This window comes from Erithacus rubecula (assembly GCF_903797595.1).
Source record: "Erithacus rubecula genome assembly, chromosome: 3".
NCBI classification, from domain to species: domain Eukaryota; kingdom Metazoa; phylum Chordata; class Aves; order Passeriformes; family Muscicapidae; genus Erithacus; species Erithacus rubecula.
In genome coordinates, this window is record NC_136689.1 from 107,320,565 (window position 1) to 107,341,445 (window position 20,881).

Genomic DNA, 20,881 nt, shown 5'->3' on the forward strand with positions numbered 1-20,881 from the left:
ATTTGTGTGCTTCTAAACCCAAGTAAATAACACCTTGTAGGTGCTGTTGAAGTGGACTGATTGTCCCTGTTGTTCTTCAGGTAGGCAAAAACACAGGTGGTGAGGATGGTGCTTTTCCCAAGAGTGTGTCCTTCCAGGCCAGCACCAGCACCCTCTATCTAGTTGTTGCAGTAGTTGTTTGGAAATGATGAGTTGTTCCTATGACTTCATTTTGGAATAATTTCAGTGTTTCCCTCTGGCACCTGGTGGCTGCTTGCTTTCTTACTGAGGTTTATAAGCACTGACATTAGACAAGTTACCCAGAGTTCCCAAGACAAATCTGCATCCATGCCTTGAGATTTCTGTTCCTCTGCTGTTGACTTGTGCATGTGGAACAGAAAGAACTTCTGTTCACTCTGTTTTCTCACCATAATCTTTTGTTAACTGGTCTTTTTTAGCTAGAAAACAGTATTTCCTACAAAGGAACTGTAACTGACTTCTACAAAACATTCTTGCCACTTCGTCAGTTGAATGTTGTTCACATAGCTTATTTACAAAGTTGCTTGGTCCCAGCTCCCACCACTTAATAATAACAATTTAATAATAATTCAAAATTATAATATAAGATATACAAAGAATACACTGTTTATATAAGGGTTTTAATACATTAACACACCAGCTGTAGGATTAAAGCTCATGTCCATGTGTGGAATGAAAAAATGTGGAATACTGGGAATCTTTCACTGATACCTCATATTGAAATTTGGGTTCAGTAGGTATACAGAGGTCAGTACATGCAGTAGTGAAAAGCACATGTAGTATAGTAGATTGAGGAGAAGGGGAAATGAATGGGGAAAAACAGTTATGAATTCACATTAAACCACTGTAGGATGAAATTGCATGTGCTTTTCGTGTTTCATCCCAAATCAGATGATACCACATTTTTTTTGTCCTATGAGAACATAAATTTTTGTGTGTGCTGTAGATAAATAACTTTCTGGTCAAGAAAGGAATGTTTGTGGTGAATTAAACTTCCATACAAATTGAAAAACATCCAAAATCTAGTTCTGTGTGTGGAACATTTTGTATTTTGTGGAACTGCCATTAAAGGAACCTATTAACCAGCTTAAAAAAACAGTGAAATATGGTTCATGCCTGTTTCAATTTTGAAATTAAAATTAGTTATAATTATACACTCCAATTGGCTTAGGTACAGGTTGTAGTTATCTTTTCTCTAAGAAAATTCTCATGAGTGTTTCTCCCCATTTTCACTGGAAATGCACATTTAACCACTTTTGGAAACCATGGGTGCAGTTACACTGTAAAATCCAGATCAGATCCTGCAGCTGCTGTTGGGGGTCAGCACTGCCTTAAGCAGAATCCAGGTGAGGAAAGGTAATGGAGGAGGTTAGAATGAGCCCCTTTTCTTGGTGAGTTTCACAGTTCTCACTGGGCTTCTCCACTGGCTTCCTTCAGATCCCCAGTGGTGGCCAAGCAGGCTGCTGTTCCCATGCCAGCCCAGCACCTTTGTTCCAGGTGCATATAAAGGCAGAATGCAGTTCTCATGTTAGCTTGTTCAGGATCAGTGCCTGAACCCCACCCTGGCAGCCCCCCAGGACAGCTATAGCCATGTTCCATCTCCAGGAATGGCACCAGCAGTCTCAGCCTCTTGGTTTTTCTGTAAAAGACTCAGGCTTTTTTGGGTTTTCTATCTGAAGTTAAAGATTACCTTTTCCCTCCACTAGGTTTCTACTTTTCCTAAGCTCTAACAGACTTTTTTTTTTTTTTTTTTTTTATTATTCAGGAAGAGGTATAAACTCAGAAATTTGCTTTTGTTTTGTACAAAATTTAAAATCGATATGCAAGAGAGGTTTGCAGCTTTTTTTACTGCTTTCCCTAGAGCTTTTCTTCTGCTTAAAAGAAAAGTTATGTGTTGTCAGAGTTTAACCCTAGATGGGATGGTAATTAAAGCCCCATACAGCCACTCATTCCATCCCTCAACAGTGGGATGGGGGAGAGGATTGGAAGAAGTGAGAAAACTCATGGTTTGAGATGAAAACACTTGAACAGGTAAAGCAAAAGATGTTTATGCAAGCAGAGGAAAATTTGGAATGAATTCACACCTTCCCACTGGCAGGCAGCTGTTCAGCCATCACCAGGAAAACTGGGCTTTCAATTACCCATTCAGAAAACTGGATAAAAGTGGCTTGGGCAGACAAATGCCATCCTTCTGAGTGTTCTCCCCTCTTTCTCCTTAGCATGATGCTGTGTGATCTGGGATATTCCTTTGCTCAGCTGTCCCCTCCAGCTCCTTATGCACCCCCAGCCTCCTCAGTGGTGGGGAGGGTGAGGGGCAGAAAAGGCCTTGACTGTGCAAGCCCTGCTCATCAGTTACTAAAACATCCCTGTGTTATCAACACTGTTTCCAGCACAAATCCAAACCACAGACCCATACCAGCTATTCTGAATAAAATTAACTTTACCCCAGCCAAACCGAGCACATATGTTCAAATGTATTTCTACAGCTATTGTTAGAGAAGAAGGGGAAATAAATCTTTATATTGCATTCCTGTCTCTCACTGTTCAGCATTGCTTCTACTCACAGGCATACTGGATAATTATTCTTTGGTGTGCTGAATAAATACATTTTGTCTAAACAAAGCCTTGAAAGTTAATGAACAGTTACTGCATTAGAGGTTTAAAAAATATTTCTAGGAAAAATGGTTGGGAATTTTTCAAAGAAATAATTTTCTGTCAGATCAACTTGTAAAATAATGGAAACTTCTTATGAAAAGCTTGTACAAGCAAATGAAAAGTTGTGAAATTGCTGAAATGCTATGTTTTGAAACAATGCCATTTTCCTACTCTGAAACCACTTGTTTAGAAATTCCGCTTTGGTTAGGTTTTTTTAGCTTGGTTTTTTTAATATTGGTAGAGCAAAATGCTTAAATTTATCCAAGTGGGATTCACTTACAGTGTTTTTATTAGTTGTGTTCTTGTCTTCTTGATATTTTCACACTTCTTGCAGCAGTGGAATTTAGGAAACATGTTTTAAAAGTCAGTGATCAGAAAGCATGTTTTTAAAAATTGTCAGCATTATGTCTCCTATTTTTGGGAATATTGTTTGAAGACTTTGTCAATTTTGTTTTAGCATCTTTCAGTATTTAAATTTAGGGTCTTTTTGTACTTCACCATAGAAGTACATGAGTTACATAGTGTCACAGTGATCCAAAACCACAGGTTTCTCACATTATCTGGCAGTGGAGAGAGATAGAACACCATGGACAGCGTGTCCCATGACAACAGGCAATGCATGAAAATATGGCCTATATTTACTTAAATTTTGTCATTTTCATATGCTGGTGGCTCTCTGCATCCTATAATCGTTCACATATCCAGTAGGAAGGAGCCCCCTTAAAGCAACCTTCAGATCTCCCTGTGATAGTTCCTGCATGCTTTGCTGTGGGGAGGAGAGTGAAGCCAGGCTGGAGGAGCAGCCTCACAGCCTGATTTGACACCCTTCTGCACAAAGAGATCCTACTCAAGGGGAGAGCCTGAAAGGGAAAAATGCAACTGCTAAGTTGCTGACAGTACTCAGAAAATTCAAATACCAACACTTATTGCCTGTGGTTTAGGAGGGTAAGCAGCAGCACTGATTAAACGGCTGCAGCAAGGCTTTGATCTGCTTTTGAGACACTGATGCTCCAGTGCAGATCAGGGCGTGTACCCTCATCTCAGGTGCTCTGCAGCACAGAGGAGTCCCTGTCCTAACGTTTCCTCCCTGCAGTACCCTGAAGACTTAATTAGAGAAGGAATGTGTCACAGGAAAAGGAGGACAAGACAGCAAATGTGACAATACCGAACAGTATCAACAGGAAACTGCATGTTTTAAGGTTATCAGGTTATCTTGGCTGTGATGTTGTATCTCCTGCTGGCCTGCAGTGGTGACAGCTCAGGAAAATCCAAACGTTTAGCAGTGTCTATCCCTTCAAGTTTGTGCTGAATCACATCAGAGGCTGTAACATCACCAGCATGGTGGTAGGAGAACAATGTGTTATTGTTAATAGTCCTTTGGAGAAGACACAAACCCAGAATCTTAACCACAGAATATTAAATCACCCCTTTTGGCATGAATAGATAGGTTTACTAAGGGCCCTAATCCAGTTCTAATTTACGTTATTATCTTTTGTGTCTCTGAACACTTCCTGTAGTTTTGATTAGATTCAGTGCTGTTTTCTTCTTTTCCTTGGAATATAAATGATGAGAACAAACTATGCTGTAGTGATATTTGAACAGGTTCTTACTTTCAGGACTGGTGTTTTTTGCATTGGGAAGTGAAATAAGGAATCAAATACACCATGCACATAGTTTCTCAGAATTTGATCAGGGTTATTATATCAAATCCAGTGTAATTACTGACTATGCCATTACAATTAAATAGTACTCCACATGCATGAGATATGAAATACAGACTATCATCTGTACAAGGTTGTTGAGATTAAGATGCTCTAGCATTGACTTCATTTTAGGACACTCCCCACTAGCCCACAAAATATTTGAAATCTTACACATCTGAAGATAACCACAGTGCTGAAAGAAGTGAAAGGTTCTGTGTGCCTGTTTTAAGGTTACCCAATTAAACACCACCAAAAAACAATCAAACAACAACAACAAAACAAAGAAAATCAAAAACAAAAAGGAGAGAATATGGAAAATTGAAGTATTTTTTTTTTAATGTACTATGTGCTATATTCCAAGTTCTGATCCTGTTGAAAATGATTCCTTGAAATTGCAACAAAATTTACATGTGGTGCTTATAAAATTGCTTCAGTGTTTAATCCTTGATTGCTGTTCAGTTTAAATGGTTTAAAAGAGAAACATAGAATTTGCATGAATGATTAAATGAAATCAAGATGAAGGAATGTAATTGATGTTGCCCAGACATTTTCTCTGCCTGCTGTACAGCATGAAATAAAGCTCATTGAAATCAATGTAAAGGTGTTAATTCGAGTGAGCTTTAGATAATGGCCCAAACCTCCTGCTTATTCAAAAGTAATTTGTAAAGCTTTGCTTGACCTGTGACTAAAAATGGGATTTTTCATTTTGCAAAGTTCAAATAAAAGCTTGAAATGACAAATAAACTTTATTTTTAATTTTCAGATTGGAAGAACTGCTGTCATCTGCACCTCTCTTTCAGCAGGGCTTGTTGTGTCCATAATTTCTTATGTTAAAAATCCCAGAATATATGAGGAAAGTGCTCCTTCAGTAATGCCTGTAGGTTATCCATGGGATAATACTAGTGTTTCCACAGACTGGCAATTCCCCCCTAATCCTTCACTAAAGGAGATATGGAGAGCAGCAAGGTATAAGAGAGGAAGTGGAAAAGAGATTCCAGAGAACATTTCCTCCTCATCTTTGTCTCCTTCACCTTCCACATTTTCTTCTTGCTGTTGGGTCATCTCCTAGAGATCTGCAGTTGATTCACCTCTCATCCACATTCCTCTTGGATGATCCATTCCCTCCTGAAGGAATGTGTGGTGGTGGTCAACACCACGGGGTCAAACATGAGGGTCTTCTTTTGCACATGGATTACAGCTGCTCCCTAAATTATTTAGGTGTATTACTTTCTTCTCCTATGCCCAAGAGTTTCCCAAAAAGTGGAGACAGTAGGACTGCCACACTGTTCTCTGTCTTCCCAAGAGAGAGGTTTTACCCAAGTCTGTTGCCTCTTCCCTGCAGTCCTGCAGCCACACACAGGGCTGTGGACTGTCCATCAATCTGGGGACAAATTTGTCAGGCCAAAGCCATGATCATGAGAGGGCAGCCATGCTTTTCTTGTGCAGGTGCAGCACTGGAAGGGTGGGGGTTAATGACAGGGTGCAGCTGGAGCAAGATGAAGAGTTCAGCAGCAGTCCTGTCCCACCAAGACTGGCTCTTCCAGTCTTGCCTGGAGGCCCTGGTGGGCTAGGAGCTGCACTGGGGGAATAGTCCTGAGGCTGCTTCTCTGGGCTTCTGACACTCATAGCTGCTTCCCAAGCCTGCCTCCCTTCTGCCATGGGAAATAGCTCTGCTTTTTCCTGCTCTGTCAGTAAATTCAGCAACTAAATTAAGATCTAATGGAGGAAAAAAAAAAAAACAACTAACAAACAGGAAAATATAAAAATTTTGCATGTAAAATATTTTTTAAAATCTAAAAATCAGACTTTTGCTCTCATGAATTTGCATTTTTGCTCCTCATGGCATCATTTGCGCAGAAAACACAGAATGTCAGAGCTTGCAAAATGAGTAAAAATAAAGCAGGGAAATATTTTTCTTCTCCTCTTACAGTTTCTCAAATCATGTATTTTTTGATTATAAATAGCTAAGTCAACAAACTTTACTGACCAAGGATGTTGAGCACACTTTTGTTATTGACTTTCAGAACTATTTAAACTCCTGAGTGCTAAAAATTAAAATTCCCTGTGGGAAAGCTTGTAGCTTTCAGTGGACTGGGTTGAAGTCCCCAGTAAGAAGTAGTTAATAGGTAGACTGTGGTGACTCCAGCAAAACAACATAATCAATTCCATCTGCTTTTCTGATTAATCACCCTTATTATTGGAAGTCTGGGACACCATGAATTTGCACAGTAAGCATATATTTTGAAAAGGAGGATAGCAGTTTGTTACCTTAGTTGCAGTATATTAGCCTGACTCCTCTTTTTTCCCCTCTCAGAGAAAACCTGGGACCAGCCACCCCCCTGCTCAGTAGCTGATCTCTACTCCCCAGGCACCCTGTGCTCCAGCGGCAGGACAACAAATATCCTGATTTTTTTTTTTTGTTTTGTTTTGTTTTACCAGTTGTGCTTGTTCTTTTCAGAAACTGAATAGTTAAAGGGGATGAATAGAACATTCTGTTTGGGACTTCAGTTTTCCAAAATAAAATATGTAAGTGAGGGAAAGGTTTCATTCAGTTTTGGCATCGCTTTGTTAAGCCACTTTAAGCCAAGAAAGATTGTTGTTCCACACTGTTTGCTGATAGTAGAAAGTTTACATATCAAACTGCTTTTTTTATTTTTTTTTTCTAGGGGAAAGAAAAAATCTGTATGAATTTAAGGGACCGATCTCTTATTTGCTTTGCAGAAGAGATTGTTCTGTTAACAACTCATCAAGAAAGAAAAAAAAAATATATAAACAGGATTAACTGTTTACTTTAAGTGAGCCGAAGTCGGGTTGTTTTTCCGAAGAAGAACACAATGTACTGTTGTATCTGGTTTCCAGAGTGGTGTTTATCATAATTCCTCCTGCAGTGGTTGGTAGAGTGCTGGGAAGGCTCTCCGCCCACTCGCAGCTCGCTCCTGCTCCCTCTCCCATTGAGGCCTCCGGCCAGCGCTGCGAGATGGAGAGGGCTGTCCTGTGTGATCTTTAGTGCCTGACACGAGCTGACATTGCCCCAGAATAAAATAACAGGGGCCGTTTCCTAGAACTCTCGGTGGACTGCTGAGAACTGCTGCCATGGCTCTTGTAAACACGCGGCGCGCGCACAAACACGCTGCTGTCCCTCTTTTAGAAACACACCTAGCACAGGCAGCCACCAGCACGGGGTGAAGGAAAACAGAGGAGTGAAAAACACAACTGGCAGGCCCTGCCAGAAAGTGGAAAATTGCCTTTCTGCTGGGTAGGGAGCCCTGGCAAGATTGCACTTCTGCTTTTCTCCTTGGCTCTTTGCTCTGCTCTTGATTTTTGATGAATGTTAGACTTTTCTGCTAGTTCAGTGGGATGATGTGGCACTGACGCAGCAGAGTCTTATTGAATGCAGCCACAGCTGTGTAACAAATCCTGCAGGGTCGCTGCATTTCATGTACCTTTCACATGCCATAGGAAGGACATGAGCAGTGCTATGCTACCAAGAATGCGATTTAGGATGATCTGTGCCTGCTGAAATGGGCAGGGTATTTTTAATACTCACTGCATGTTGACTGTTTCTAAAATAAAATCTTCCAGGAGTCCATTCATGGTTCTCTGTGGTTCAGAAGTAAATCTGGTGAATCCACAAACAATAGAGTCTTGAAAGATAAGGGAGCCCAGTACCACTGCTGCAGTGTCTTGCTTCATTTCAGATGCTGAAAAGCCCTCACTGTGGGTTTTGCAGGGCAACTTGAGAGTTCTCTGAGTCTCATAGTGTGAAAGAAATTAGTTGATACTGCAAGGAAGCCCTTCCTCTCTAGATATACACATACATATATATAGCCTCCTCCCCTAACTCAAATGGGATCTAGCACACATAATAGAGTTTGTGGACCAGCCCTCCCAGATACAATCATGTTATTCAGCTATTGCTTTCAGATCACCCTTTGAAGACAGGACTTTTATTCTGATTTTTACGTATAAGGAACTGAGGCGTGGAGGAAACACAGCATAGCAAAAATGGAATGAAACACTGCCAGAACCAGCAACTGAATGCAGATTTTCTTGGAAAGGAGGGTGCTGAGCACCTTGCAAGTAAAGATCTTTTTGGCAGCACCCCGGCAACTGTTGGAATTCTTGGATGCCAAAACAATAATTACAAAGTCTTGAGATTAAAAAAATAAACAAAGAACCCCTCCTCAGATTCAGAGATAAGTACTTGAAATGACTGGGTGGTAATTACATGTTATATTTGGAACATAATTTTTCTATTGGACATCATCCATAAGAAGGACTTGCAGTTTTCAACTGAGCCTGTGAGTTTCTTAAAATATACGTTTTTACTCTTGATTAGTAAATTGTGACATTGTAGGAAAATAATATTTTCTCTGAATTGTATACTGAAATAATCAAGAGGTTGTGATAGGATTCCATGCTGAAGTAATGGTGCACTGAAGAACCTGAAGAGTGTGTGTATCATTGTTTTTCTTACCAACTGCAATTAACAGCACAGTGAGTGAAACAAGCTAGGGTGATCTGGTGTGCTTGCTTTTTTGTTACCACTCAAAATTGGTTTTATTTGAATAGCAAGCTGTATGGGAATGGATCTTAGCAGAAGGACCATAAATTATGTCCCATGGGGCGTTGAGATGCCAGGGGGATCTGGAGGGAGGAAGGCCCTACTGCTCTGTTATGGCCTAGCCTTTATACAAACTTTTAGGCAATACTTAGAAAGTTATTTTTCCTTAACTCTCTGTGTTTTCCAAAGTAGCCATCTCTATAAAAATTACTTACATAGCATAATTACTTTGGATTTAAACTACGAATGTAGAATAACTTCAGTATTCATTTTTGAATCTGACATAAGCAAAACTTATCTATGATACTGAAAATATTTTTCAAATGCAGCTCTGAAATTACAGCTTAGGCTCTATATCGTGTTTGAGTGGATGTCAGGAATGTCTTTTTATGGTTTTAAGTGTTTTGTTTACTTTTGAGAGAAATTCCATGTACAAATAAAACACCCACATCAGCAGTTTCATTCAAAAGTGCACTCTGTGTCAGATGGAGAGTTTAAAAAGTTCATGTGGCGTCACGTGAAAACTTCATATAAGAAATGGTTTCAGCAGAAAAAAATTGTCCCGTGCGAGGCCATGACAAGCACAAAAAGCTGTCCTTTGTGCTGCTCCAACTCCTGCCAGGTGTATGTGGCTGCCAGCAGGCAGGGGGTGTTGCATGTTCTGAGTGGGAGCCCTTGCAGTGCCGTGCAGCCCTGCACTGAGGCAGCGCTGCTGACACGCTTGGCTCGCGCAGGGCTCTTCCTACGCACAAAAGCTGTTTCCCACAGAAGTGCTGCTTCTTCAGGCCACAGGCAGAAAATAGTAGGTGGAAGGATTAACATGAATGAAGAAATGGAAAAAGCAATCAGCAGGCAGGGAATCATGAAAGACCTTGTGGAAGTGGTATTTGATTTTCTAGTTTGTGTTGAGCTGTGTGATGATTCAAGGAAGTCAATAAAAGTAAGCGGCAGTTTTATCTTAGAACCACTCTCACTCAATTTTTTAACATATGTTTGAAAATTGTAATGAAAAGTAAGGGAAATCCAAAATGAGGGACTGTAGTGAGTATTTGCAAGTGTGTTGCAGAAATCTTCTGTTAGGAGGTGTCTGCAAAACTGAAAGTTTCCTTTCCTGAGACCAGAGAGGCCTCTGCTACATATTTTCTATTTGAGATGCTGAGATAAGACTAGGTCATTTCCCTGGTGATACTCCAATCACATGTGCAGTTTCCACCAATACTTCTGCCAGGTCCAGCACTCCAGAACTGCCTTTTTTTATTTCTTTCTTTCTGGGTCCTTCCATGTTGCCAAATAAAAACATACATGATCACAAAATGTACTTTTCGGTAATATTAAACCTCCAGTTTTCAAAGCAAATTATTGCTATTTTGTTCATGTCAGTTCTTGAAACCAGAGCATCAGGCTGGGTGCTAGAAATGTCTGTACTTTGACCAGGATTCTTCTTCCAGCTTGGCATTCCCCTTATAAACTGGAAACAATGATGCTTGTGTTTTCCTCTCTACCTGTGTGCCTCTGCAACCTATGCAGAGAAGGAGATGGTTGCCATCATTATTAATTCGTATTTGTAGCATTCGATCCACAGTTCTGTTCTGTAGAGCCTCACTTTCTATTGACAGCAAATGGTTTGGATGTTAAGCAGAAAACTCTGAATCTTGTATCTCCCCAAAGAATGCTGCAGTGGGTGCATTCTTTTCAAAAGGGAGCATGAAGGAGCTCATTATATGCTTTTAATAGAGAAATCCTGCTTGTGTTAAAAGGGGGAAGATGGACAGTTGTGCCTGTGCTCTGAGTTTGATTTTTCAATTACTGTTTGGGTATGGTGGATGCAAGAAGTTCCTAAGGTAGGGATAAATTAAACCCAGGCAGGGTGGTGTCCTGCAGGTTACAATTTGAATCTGAGCCATATTTGCAGGAGTTAATCAGCTCCACCTTGAGACTTGACCAGACAAGTTGCTGGATTGGAGTTGTGTAGGTAGTGTTGTGCCTCTGGTGATGAAGGGAGAGGGGGTTTTGTTTGTGTGTGTTTATGTACGTGTGCTTTATGCCTCTGCTAGGACCGCACCTCACAGAGATAACAAGTCCTCCTGACAAACAAAGCAGCAGCAGCTGGCTCATGGATGGTTAAGATAAAGAATGAGCAAATATCGGAGTTAATACAAGTCAGTTAGTTTTCAGGCATTTTCCCATTCCCCCATTTTCACTCCCTTCCAAAGAAAGAGCAACTAATGAAGTCTGTGCAGGGTGATGGAAAGGTGGTGGTGTTTGCCTGGCTGTCCTGCTGCTCGAGCTGCACTGCACAGCTTAGCTGTGCATGGAGAAGAGCTGCCCTGGGCCACACAGTTGTCCTCCTACCCAAGGCTAAAACAATTACTTGTTGGTTAAGATCTGCTCATGACAAATTTCTGCTGTTTGTTTTTCCAAGACTCAGTAAAGGCAGTGTCTGTGTAATCAGTCCATTCTGGCCTCCCTGTGCTCCCATCTCCTCTGCAGGCAAATCTTCCTTTTCTTATGCTTTTCTGCTGCTGAGAAGGCTGGAGGTGACCAAAAATGGAGAAAGTATTCATTGCCCTTACCTCTCCAGAAAGTCAACTTCTTGATAAAAGGCAGTAGTATGGAGAGAGATCATTTTTCATGCATAAAAACGTATTAGTAAAAGAAGGGCTTACCCTTTACCCATGAAGAGTGACTAACTGGGAGAAGGGCATGGCATTAATCCTGTAATCCTCTCCAGATTTCTGCTGCAAGACATTTTGTCCTAAAGATCAGCACAGTCATAGAAATAATGCAGAGTAATCAGTCTCATCTTCCTCCAGTCCCCATCCTTGCTTCTGGCTATTAGCAAATTAACAAAATCTTCCCAAGCTTTTGCATGAAACTTACTGTGTCATTACATTAAAAAAAAAAAAAAAAAGTTAAACTCTGCCTCACTTCTTATCATTCTCTATCTTCACCCCCTTTGCTGTTACCAATGTGTCATACTTCACCTTTTCCTTAGTCTCCAACATTTGTTCCTCTACTGGCTTTCTTGCTACCCCTCTCTCCAGGAGTGAATTTTCTACTATTTTACTTGAGACTTCATTTCAGTTTCTAAACCCATATTTTAAGATGACAGTCTTACACAGGGTTACCTCCTGTTGTAGAAAAACCCCCCAAAGATGGCCCTTATTTCCTCCCTGCACAAGCACCACTGATTAAATTGGAGATGTTGCCTGCCTTATTTTTTAACAGTTCAGTACAGTGCATGCTGACAAGGCATTGGTAAGGGTATGTTTAACCTTATTAACTGACACAAATCCAGATTTTATGAAAAAAAAAGGAATTTCCTATAGATGTGCACAAAACATAAATGCTGAATTCCTGGGGGGCAGATACTAATTTTGGCTTTGCAGCTGGTCTCATAATTTTGATGTGGGTATTCATCATGGTAGTGAGGTTCAAAGAGGGGAAAAAAGTAATGGGACAAGCTGTTGGCTTTAATCATAGTTAGACTGCCTGCTAAAAAGTAATTTGTGAGAACATTTGCTGTAATATGAGAGCAACACTGCAACATGGGAAAATAATCCAAATGCACTGTTCCTGGAATAAAGTGAAATCAAGGGAAAAAACAGTACTGGTAAGGAAGTTAAGGTAATGAATCAATAGAGTTGAATACAGCTGAAGTACTGTCAGTGATGCTGACAGCATGTACAAAATCCATAAGAACAGAACCAGTTCCAAAGAACAAGAGAACAGTTCTCCAAGTGCATTGCTAAGTCTGTTGTGGGATACAGCTGATTTCATGATAGTCATTAAGTGAGAAAATCAGTTGTCCCTCGAACACCTGTAGCATTTCAAGGCTTTGCCATAATTCCTTAATACTGTTTTAAAGGTGTGGTGAAGGAGGGAGAATGTGTTTGTGAACTTCCCTTCATGGTGTTGATCTAGGATATTTCTCTTTTAAAATTCTGAAATTTGGCATCTGAAGGATTATTCATTAAATTCTGACTTCCAAGTGAGTGTATACACATGTTTCATTTTAAATGCATGTTGCAGAGAAACTGTGACTACCTTTTGGACACTGTTAAGAACAAGTGTAAATACAGTGTCTGTCTGCTCTTGTGTGCAAACCTGACAGAGCAAAGGTGCTTGGAATCTGCTGCTCTGTGTTCCTTCATGAATGTATTCCCAGTGTGAATGGGAACATTACTGGTGGAAGCCTGAAATGACACAGTTCTTCTCTGCACTGAGCATGGTCATAAGATGACCATTCTCCCCTCATATGACCTGAGATTCCTGTATATGCTGCATACTGGACAGCTGCAGTGGGAGCTTCAAGGAGAATACATCCTTGCCTAGAAGCAGTACTCCATGCAAGTGGGAGTTTACTTTTACAGAGTTGATTTTCAAAGAGCTCAGATGATGCTGCTGCTGATGATGATGATTTGGCTACAGTATTTTTTGGTCAGATCAGTTTCCTGTCCTAGCCATTTATGTGCCATCACAAAGGAATGGAAATCTGTGGCCAGGGATGTGGAGAGTTGAGATTCCCATGTCTGACAGAAACCATCTCTTTGCTTAACTTAAAAGGACTTGGAAAATGCTCTTTTAGTGACTGATGTCTTCAGCACCAACCAAGCTAGTTTTATTTGGGCAATTAACATGTCCCAGAGGACTTAATATGATCCTGGTGCCAGCTAGTCTGAGACTTACTTGTGTTCAGTTATGTCTCACCAAAGATATGAGAAATTCCAGTGATCAGTTAAGAGACTGCTGAACTGATCTGATCTGAGGCACTAACTCTGCCCTTCGTGTTCCAAGATGCAGAGGCCTAATTTTTCCACAATTAACAGTCAACATTTTGTTAACATAGGCAAAACTGTTTGCTTTGTTTTTTCGGTTCCCCTCAGTCTGATTTTCAGAAATGTTCAGAGAATATGAACTCTGGTTTTTCAAACATAACAATATCATTGTGAGCTTCAGTCAAATCAGTTAAAACTCAGGGGAGTTCTTAATTGATTGCAAAGTCCTAACATGGAAAGCAGTAGGTAAATGTAGTTCTTCTAGTTTGTTTTGGGTTTTTTTCTGATGATGACTTGGTTTGTATGGGATCTTTGTAGCTAGAGGTATGGGGAAAATATGGGAGTCTCTGTTTGTACCCAGTCCTATCCCTTTCTGCTCCTTACAACCAGTGCCAGAATATGAAAAAATGAGGACTCTTTGCTGGTGCTTGCACAATTAGTGATGTCAGAAAGCCTTTGGGGTTGTATCTTATATCAAATGCAGACTGCTAAGGGTCTAAGCCTAAATTAGACACTTCATAATGGACAAGGAAAGTGTGATTGGTGCTCATCCACATGCCTACTGTTCCACGTGAAGAAAATACATGGATTTCTTCAGTGTAGGAGCTCATTTATATTTTATAAAGATATAATTACTGCTGTTGAATGCTTTCAGGGTGCATGTATGTTATAGGATGTGTTCCAAAACCAGTTGGAGTTGGCTTGTTGGGAACAATGGTGCTGCTCTGGGGAGGGTAGTTTTGGCATGTACCTTTGAAATGATCTGAATTCTGCTGCCTGATGCACCCTTGAGTTTTATTGGAAAAAAAGATATGTGTGCTGCCCTCAAAGGTAATTTTTTTTTTCCCCTTTGAAAAGTTTCCATGCTTAACTGTCTCTTTCTGAGGCAATTAAAACCGGTCTTGTAGACAGGGGCCTCCTTCCTCCAGCCCTGCATGATTCATGCTATCGTGACTGCTCATCTCAGGTGCAGAATCTTGTGAAATGTGCTTTTGACTATCTAAATGTATGACATCCACTGATTTTGCCTTATCTGTTATGACAGTACTATCTTCTCAAAATGCCATCAACTTGGTTAAGCAATACTTCCCAGCCCTACAGCCCCTACTTCCATAGATTTTTATCAAATTGTTTGTTTAGCAGGTTCTTTAATTACCTTCTTAAAATAGTTCCTCTGGGCTTCATACCCAACTCTGAATATGCCAATATCCAGTTTTATGTTGTTTTGTTTGGTTTTGGTCCTCTTAAAAGAAAAATTGATGTTTCAGTCTTTTTGCATCAGGAGGAATCTTTTCTAAAAGAAGTGTGAGAAAATGTAATGCTTGCTTTGCCAGCCTCAGTGATTATTACTTGTGAAATATGTTGCTTTGCTTACCTCTAAGCAGAATTTTTATATTTATAAACCTACACATATTTATGTTGCTATTGCTGTTCTGTGTTTATTGTAGAATTCACCTCAAGTAAGGCAAAAACTCAACTTTCTTTGTTTTTAAGTACACAAGCCACATATTCCATAGCAGTTAATTAATCTAATTCCCAGTGCAAGCCCTGTACTCTTTGTTTCAGTCATGCTTCTCTACTTCATGGCCCTGTTATGTCCTGAAAATGTACATGACAAAACCCTTAATGGTGTTGTGTTTGTTTATTGATACATTACTCGATAGGAATTCTGCAGATACTGAAGAGGATAAGCCCTGTCCTGAAGTTTGTAACATCGTTTTCAGGACTTTGCTCACTGGTTTGTTATGAACAGATGCCAGTGAGTAATGGAGGAATGTTTTGCAGGTTATGCCTCCTTGTGCAGGATGCCTATGGCATGTTCAGTGAAGTGCAGCTGCAGTCCCTGGGTTCCACAGATGACATTGAGCAGTACTGCAGGAGGTGGGAAGGAAAATCTTGCTGCTTAGCTGGAATGAAGATTTTGCAGAGAACTACAAGAGGAAGGTGAGAACAATTAATGGAAGAACATATTGCTTGCTGTGGTGGGCAAAGAGGATCTGCTTTTTTGTTTATTTCTGTGACCAACATTCTTTGGAACAACTGAACATGGCTTTGTTCAATCAAATGTCCTCATTGCCACTTTTGGGGCATCCAACTGTGCTTGAGCCAACCATTCTCCAAAATGAGCATAAATAAGCTAATGCACAAATACACACTTAGCAGAGTAAGGAATTACTGTGTGCAGTATTTCATAAAATATGAGTGTTTTCTTCCTCTTCAGCAGATTCAGAGCCTTAAAAACATTTGTTCATCTCCCTTTCATTGCAGAATTTTTTATTGCACTAAGTTTTTCTGCAGTGCTGCCCAGTGTGCAGTATATGAGGGTTTAATTCTGTTAAGTCTATATGGTTTTAGGACCACAGCATAAGTTTCATAAAACAAAACAAAAAAAAAATCTTGCAAATGTTAAAGCCATTCTTATTTTGGAATAAGAATGTCAATAGCTTTATAGAAGAATTCCCCCAGGTAAGTAACAAACTGACTTTTGGTGTATCTCAGATTTTGCTTATTCTGTGATTCCTGTTACGTTCTTCAAATAAAATATCTTTAGTCAAGAAAAAAATTAAATAGATCGATTATCTTACAGAGTATCTTTCTGAGGAGAATGATCCAATGTTCTCATGGGGACCTATATAAATATAATTAGATTGGTTCAGTTCTCAACATAATTTATTCGTACAAGCATCCGATCTAGATAAGCCTTTGCTATTAGAATGGCTATGGTATTTCTGCTGACACTTTTTTTCCTGTTGAAAAATGCTGTTTCATCAAAACCAGAATGTTTCATGGAAACATTATCTATTTTGGAGACAGCTTTGTTGGGAAGATTTTTTTCAGGTCCAGAGGGAGTGAATATTCTTTCTCTCATTCTCATTTCATGAAAACTTTGAGAAAGTCTCATTTTTTGTTTCATATTGGAACAAAAACAAATTTCAAAGCTTTGAAATGTTTAGCAAAATGGAATTGTTGTTTTCGAGCCAGCCCTATTCAGTATGCTTTTCTTTTTATGTACTTGCAGTGTTAATTTTCAGAGCCTTTGGATTTTGAGCCTACTTGCATTTTTATGGATCTTTAATAACAAACACGTCTTCTTATTTAATTATTTTGTTGGCTTTTTTTTTTTTTTTTTTTTCAAGTTACATTTTTTCCAAACAAATTAAATAATGGCTTTGGAATTCTGGATACAAATGAAGTTTTACAACTGGCTGCTGGTGCTTCCAGTACTCTGCCTAACTAATAAGAGACAGACTTTTTCTAATGTAAATTCTGTTTCAAAGCAGCAGTAACTTACTTCTGGCTATTCTGAGGACGTTTAGAAGACACACTGCTGTACATGCTGGTGGCTCAGCTGGAGCTGTGCTGGTGGTAACCCTGCTAGGGAACATTAAAAGAAAATGGGTATAGTGTAGCTTCGGGGACAGTGCAGCAGTTAAAACGTGATTTCATTGTACAAGATGGGTGGGTGGGGGAATTGTTCAGGGGGTTATTTGCTTCTTAATTGTTTTAGCCTAAGTTCTGCTTTGTAACTTTTTATTACTTTTAAGTGTTTGGGACACATTCTAGGTGTGATGGAAACCACAGTAAAGCCATAGCCAAAATGAATGCGAGGGAGTACTTACTCTCAGAGAGCATAATTAAGCTGTAGAACTCATTGCCACTGGATGAATGGATTTCCAGATCCACTGGTGTATCCAAGCACATGATGGCTTATGCCTGTGAGCACCCAACCTTGCCTTGAAGCACATGAGTGAGTAAGAACTATGTGGTCTGCCCTGCAAGAAAGACTGCTGCCTTTTTTTTTTTTTTTTTTGAGAACACCAATTACTTTTTGGAAGGAGATGGCTTTGAAACTGTTTGTTTCCTGGAGTCTGACAGTGGCTTTTAAAGTGGATTAAAGGGAAGAAAATGTAGGAAATACGAGGGAAAAGTAATGACTTTTTCTGTGTGTGCCTTTGAAGCACATGATGTAGAGAAAGCCAGGAATGTCTAATGGGATCCCATATGTTCCTGTTGTCCCAGAGTCACATGGATTGTAATCAGAGTGTTTCCTCAGTCCCTTTGTGAGATAGAGGAGATTTGCTAATAGATATAAGATCTTCTCAAGAGTTTTGTATCAATGAACAACTGTTATTGTTCACAAAATTTTCCAGGCTATCATCCATCCTCATCATCAAATATTTAATTTAAAGTTCTATTTGTGATCATTCCAGTAAATGCAATTTAAAAATCACTGTTGTAAGCTGAAGTTTCATTACAAGGGCTAAAAACCAATGAGCTTATGATAAAGGGTATTTTACACCCAGGGGAAAACCCAGCTGAACACGTTACTTGATCTTTGGAACAGACCTGTACTGTTAAGGAGTGCTAAAGAAACTAAACACATTTCTTCTCTGATAAGAAAACACTTGTGTTCCAAGAGAAAAGTGGGATAAAAACTTACACAACCATGTCCTATCTTGACGAAGGTCAGCTCTGTGAAAAATTGGAATGATAGCAGCCTTGCATTGAGAGAAACACTTTTTGTGTTGAATATCAGTTTTCAATATGCTTTGACAAGTATTAGGGTTTTGCATAAGTTGTTTGAAGGTCTTTTGCTGGTTTAGGTGGTTTTCAGAGCCAGGCCTATACCCCACATAAAGCATACTCCCCTGAACCATCCCTGCAAGAAATCCTTCCCTTTCCAATCCTGTAAAGGAAATGGTGTTTCCCTTTGCAGCCCAGTTTCTGGCAGTCCTGTAAGGCAGAGGGACGTGGCTGAGTCATGGCAGAGTTTCCATGGCTTGTTCAGTGCCTGATTTCCAGCAGTTCTCCTCTGTTTGTGGAGCTTTTGGCTAAGATAGGAAGCAGTAGCGTGGCAACTGACTGAACTTGTGTGGTTCAGTATCTGTTTCCTGACAGTTTTCTCTTCACCCTCTCATTCATACTTGTCACCTGGCCATTCCTACAAGTATTCCCTGGACTGCCTGCTTAGTATCAGCAAAAAGAACTAAAAAAATACAGTGGTTTAAAGGGAGAAGATTGAAAAGTATTAATTGAAAGGCTACTGGTGGTGTTGCCTCCTTAGAGGCTCATGTTCTGTCCCTCACCCCTCCACTGCCTCTTGTGAGTCTTAAATTCAGCCCCTTGAGAAAGAGGAAGTGGGATTTTGGGGTTGTGCTGCTAGAGGCAAGAGTGCTGGTTAAGATTCCACATGCAGCACATGCAACCCCCCTGTTTTGATAGATCCCAGGCATGTTTCAGGTATGTCAGGTATAGCCAGGAACTAAATGAATGCAATTAGATGCAGGGGCTGAGCACTCACTAAAATGCCTCAGGAGTAAATAACCTATAAATTGTCATGGGTCCTGCTTCCTACCAGAAATTAATTTCAGTGATCTGAGATAGTCTTTGGAGTTAGAGACCTGTTTTATCAACAAAAAATACTGATTTTGGTTTTTTAGCCCACACAAAATAATAACTTGGATTTTGACAATTTGGGTCTTTTCATCTGATTTTTCTACCACTGAGTTGTTTTACTGCTGAGTATAGCAGATGTACCTGCTTCTTCTCTTTATGCTTTCTTATATGTTAGAAATATGAAGAGTTTCTCTGCAGCAGAACAGAAAGATGACAGCAATTTAAAAATGGAGGGGGGAGGAAGAACACAGGGACTCAGTACAAATTTTGTCCCTAAATTGAAAAAAATGGTTAGTAATCTTCAAAAGAGGAGGCAACTGCTGCATGTGTCCACACTTGTGTTGGATAGGTTAAAACATTTTATGGATACATCAACTTATAAGCTTTGACTTTTTGAGCCAACATTTAATTCATGGCAGACTGTATTATCTGTTGCATTTTCTTCTACAGTAAACAGGCTCTGAATATTGAGTTCATCAACCAGTGTTATGTTTTTCTGAGAAATTTCTGCATTTGCAAATACAGTTGGCTTCTGTTGTTTGTCATTCTAAACTTTCAAATGTTAGGCATTGAAATGTGAAATCTCCCTGTATGTTTGTAGTGGTCACTATTGTGCTTGAGGGTTTTCATTCTTTTCTACTTTTTTCCCTTTTTTTTGAGTCATATACTTCTTTGGCCTCAATTTCTCTAATTTTTCCCCTTGCTCTTCACTGGATACTTTCTCTTCATTTTGTTTTGCCCTCAGAAGAGAGGACCACTGCTAACTGCTGCACAAGTAAGTGTTTCAACTACTAGACATTGACAGGAAATGTAATAGTAAGAACTCTCTGCAGAGCAAGGAGGTCATTACTTCCTTCCTTTGGTTTTCCCTCCTCCAAAAAGACTGCCATCTATAAGATCCACCCATGTCTCTGGGTTTTGAGGTCCTGAAACACTTCAGTAATTTCTGTGGTTGAAAGTTGAGCTTCACTTAAAGCATCATTTCAGTAATCACATTGAAATTTTGAGTAATTGTATTATTTTTATATTAATTTCTATGGCTGCTTTTGTATCAGAAATTAAGTTTTTAATTTCCTGAATTTTCTATTCTTTAGTAAACATGAACTACTGCTTGTATCTTAGTGCTTGTGTCATTAATCTATTTAGTAATCAGCATTAGAAAATAACATAGGCATATCCATATTGAATCAAAAGTACTTTTATATTATAATTTCAATGGTTTCATGTAGAGTATGTAATTTCTAAAATACTATAGAAAATAAAATTACTAAAGTATGTAAATCATTCAACTATATAATTCCATATATCTAAACAAAACTTGGAGGAGAAAAAGAGGTCAGCAGCCCTTCCTCCCTGTTTGTACTTTGGCAAAGATGCTGGTATAGTAGGTTCAGATTTTTACTTTGTGATCTCGTTGCTCTTATTACTCAAGACTAAGAAAATGTGGTGTTGCATAGTTTGTGCAGTGCAAGATCTTAGTAGGTCAGTTACAGGGAGAGAGAGCCTGCAGTATCAGCTTTATATTTGGATTGCTTGTCCCTTGACAGTTGAAGCTTATGCAGTCCAGGTGATTATTAAGGAATTTCTTAGTTTTGCACAGAGGGCTAGGAATTGCTTTATTTTGAGTTCTTAATAATTGAGACTGACACTGCCAAAGAAAACTGCTTTGCTTTAGAGAAAAAGCTTAAGAAGTAGGAGAGGAGGATGCAGAGAAGTTCCAAGTCCCAAGTCCTTAGAGCAAAGCTGTGGAAGATGTTGGAAGAGAA

The 20,881-nt window shown here is 39.5% G+C and overlaps 1 protein-coding gene across 3 annotated transcripts in view; it reads left to right on the top strand.

Moving 5' to 3' along the window:
• Window positions 1-20,881, top strand: part of SPIDR (scaffold protein involved in DNA repair) — a 192,274-nt gene that overhangs the window by 149,633 nt on the left and 21,760 nt on the right. For 2 of the 3 annotated variants that reach the window (XR_013773516.1, XM_079299379.1), the window contains exon 11: window positions 15,504-15,662. The exons of the other annotated variant lie outside the window; for it this stretch is intronic. Coding sequence is in view for 1 of the 2 variants with exons in the window: in XM_079299379.1 (XP_079155505.1) it covers window positions 15,504-15,662 (159 nt within the window). In the remaining variant the exon portion in view is untranslated. The remainder of the gene's footprint in view (window positions 1-15,503; window positions 15,663-20,881) is intronic. 3 annotated transcript variants of the gene reach the window in all.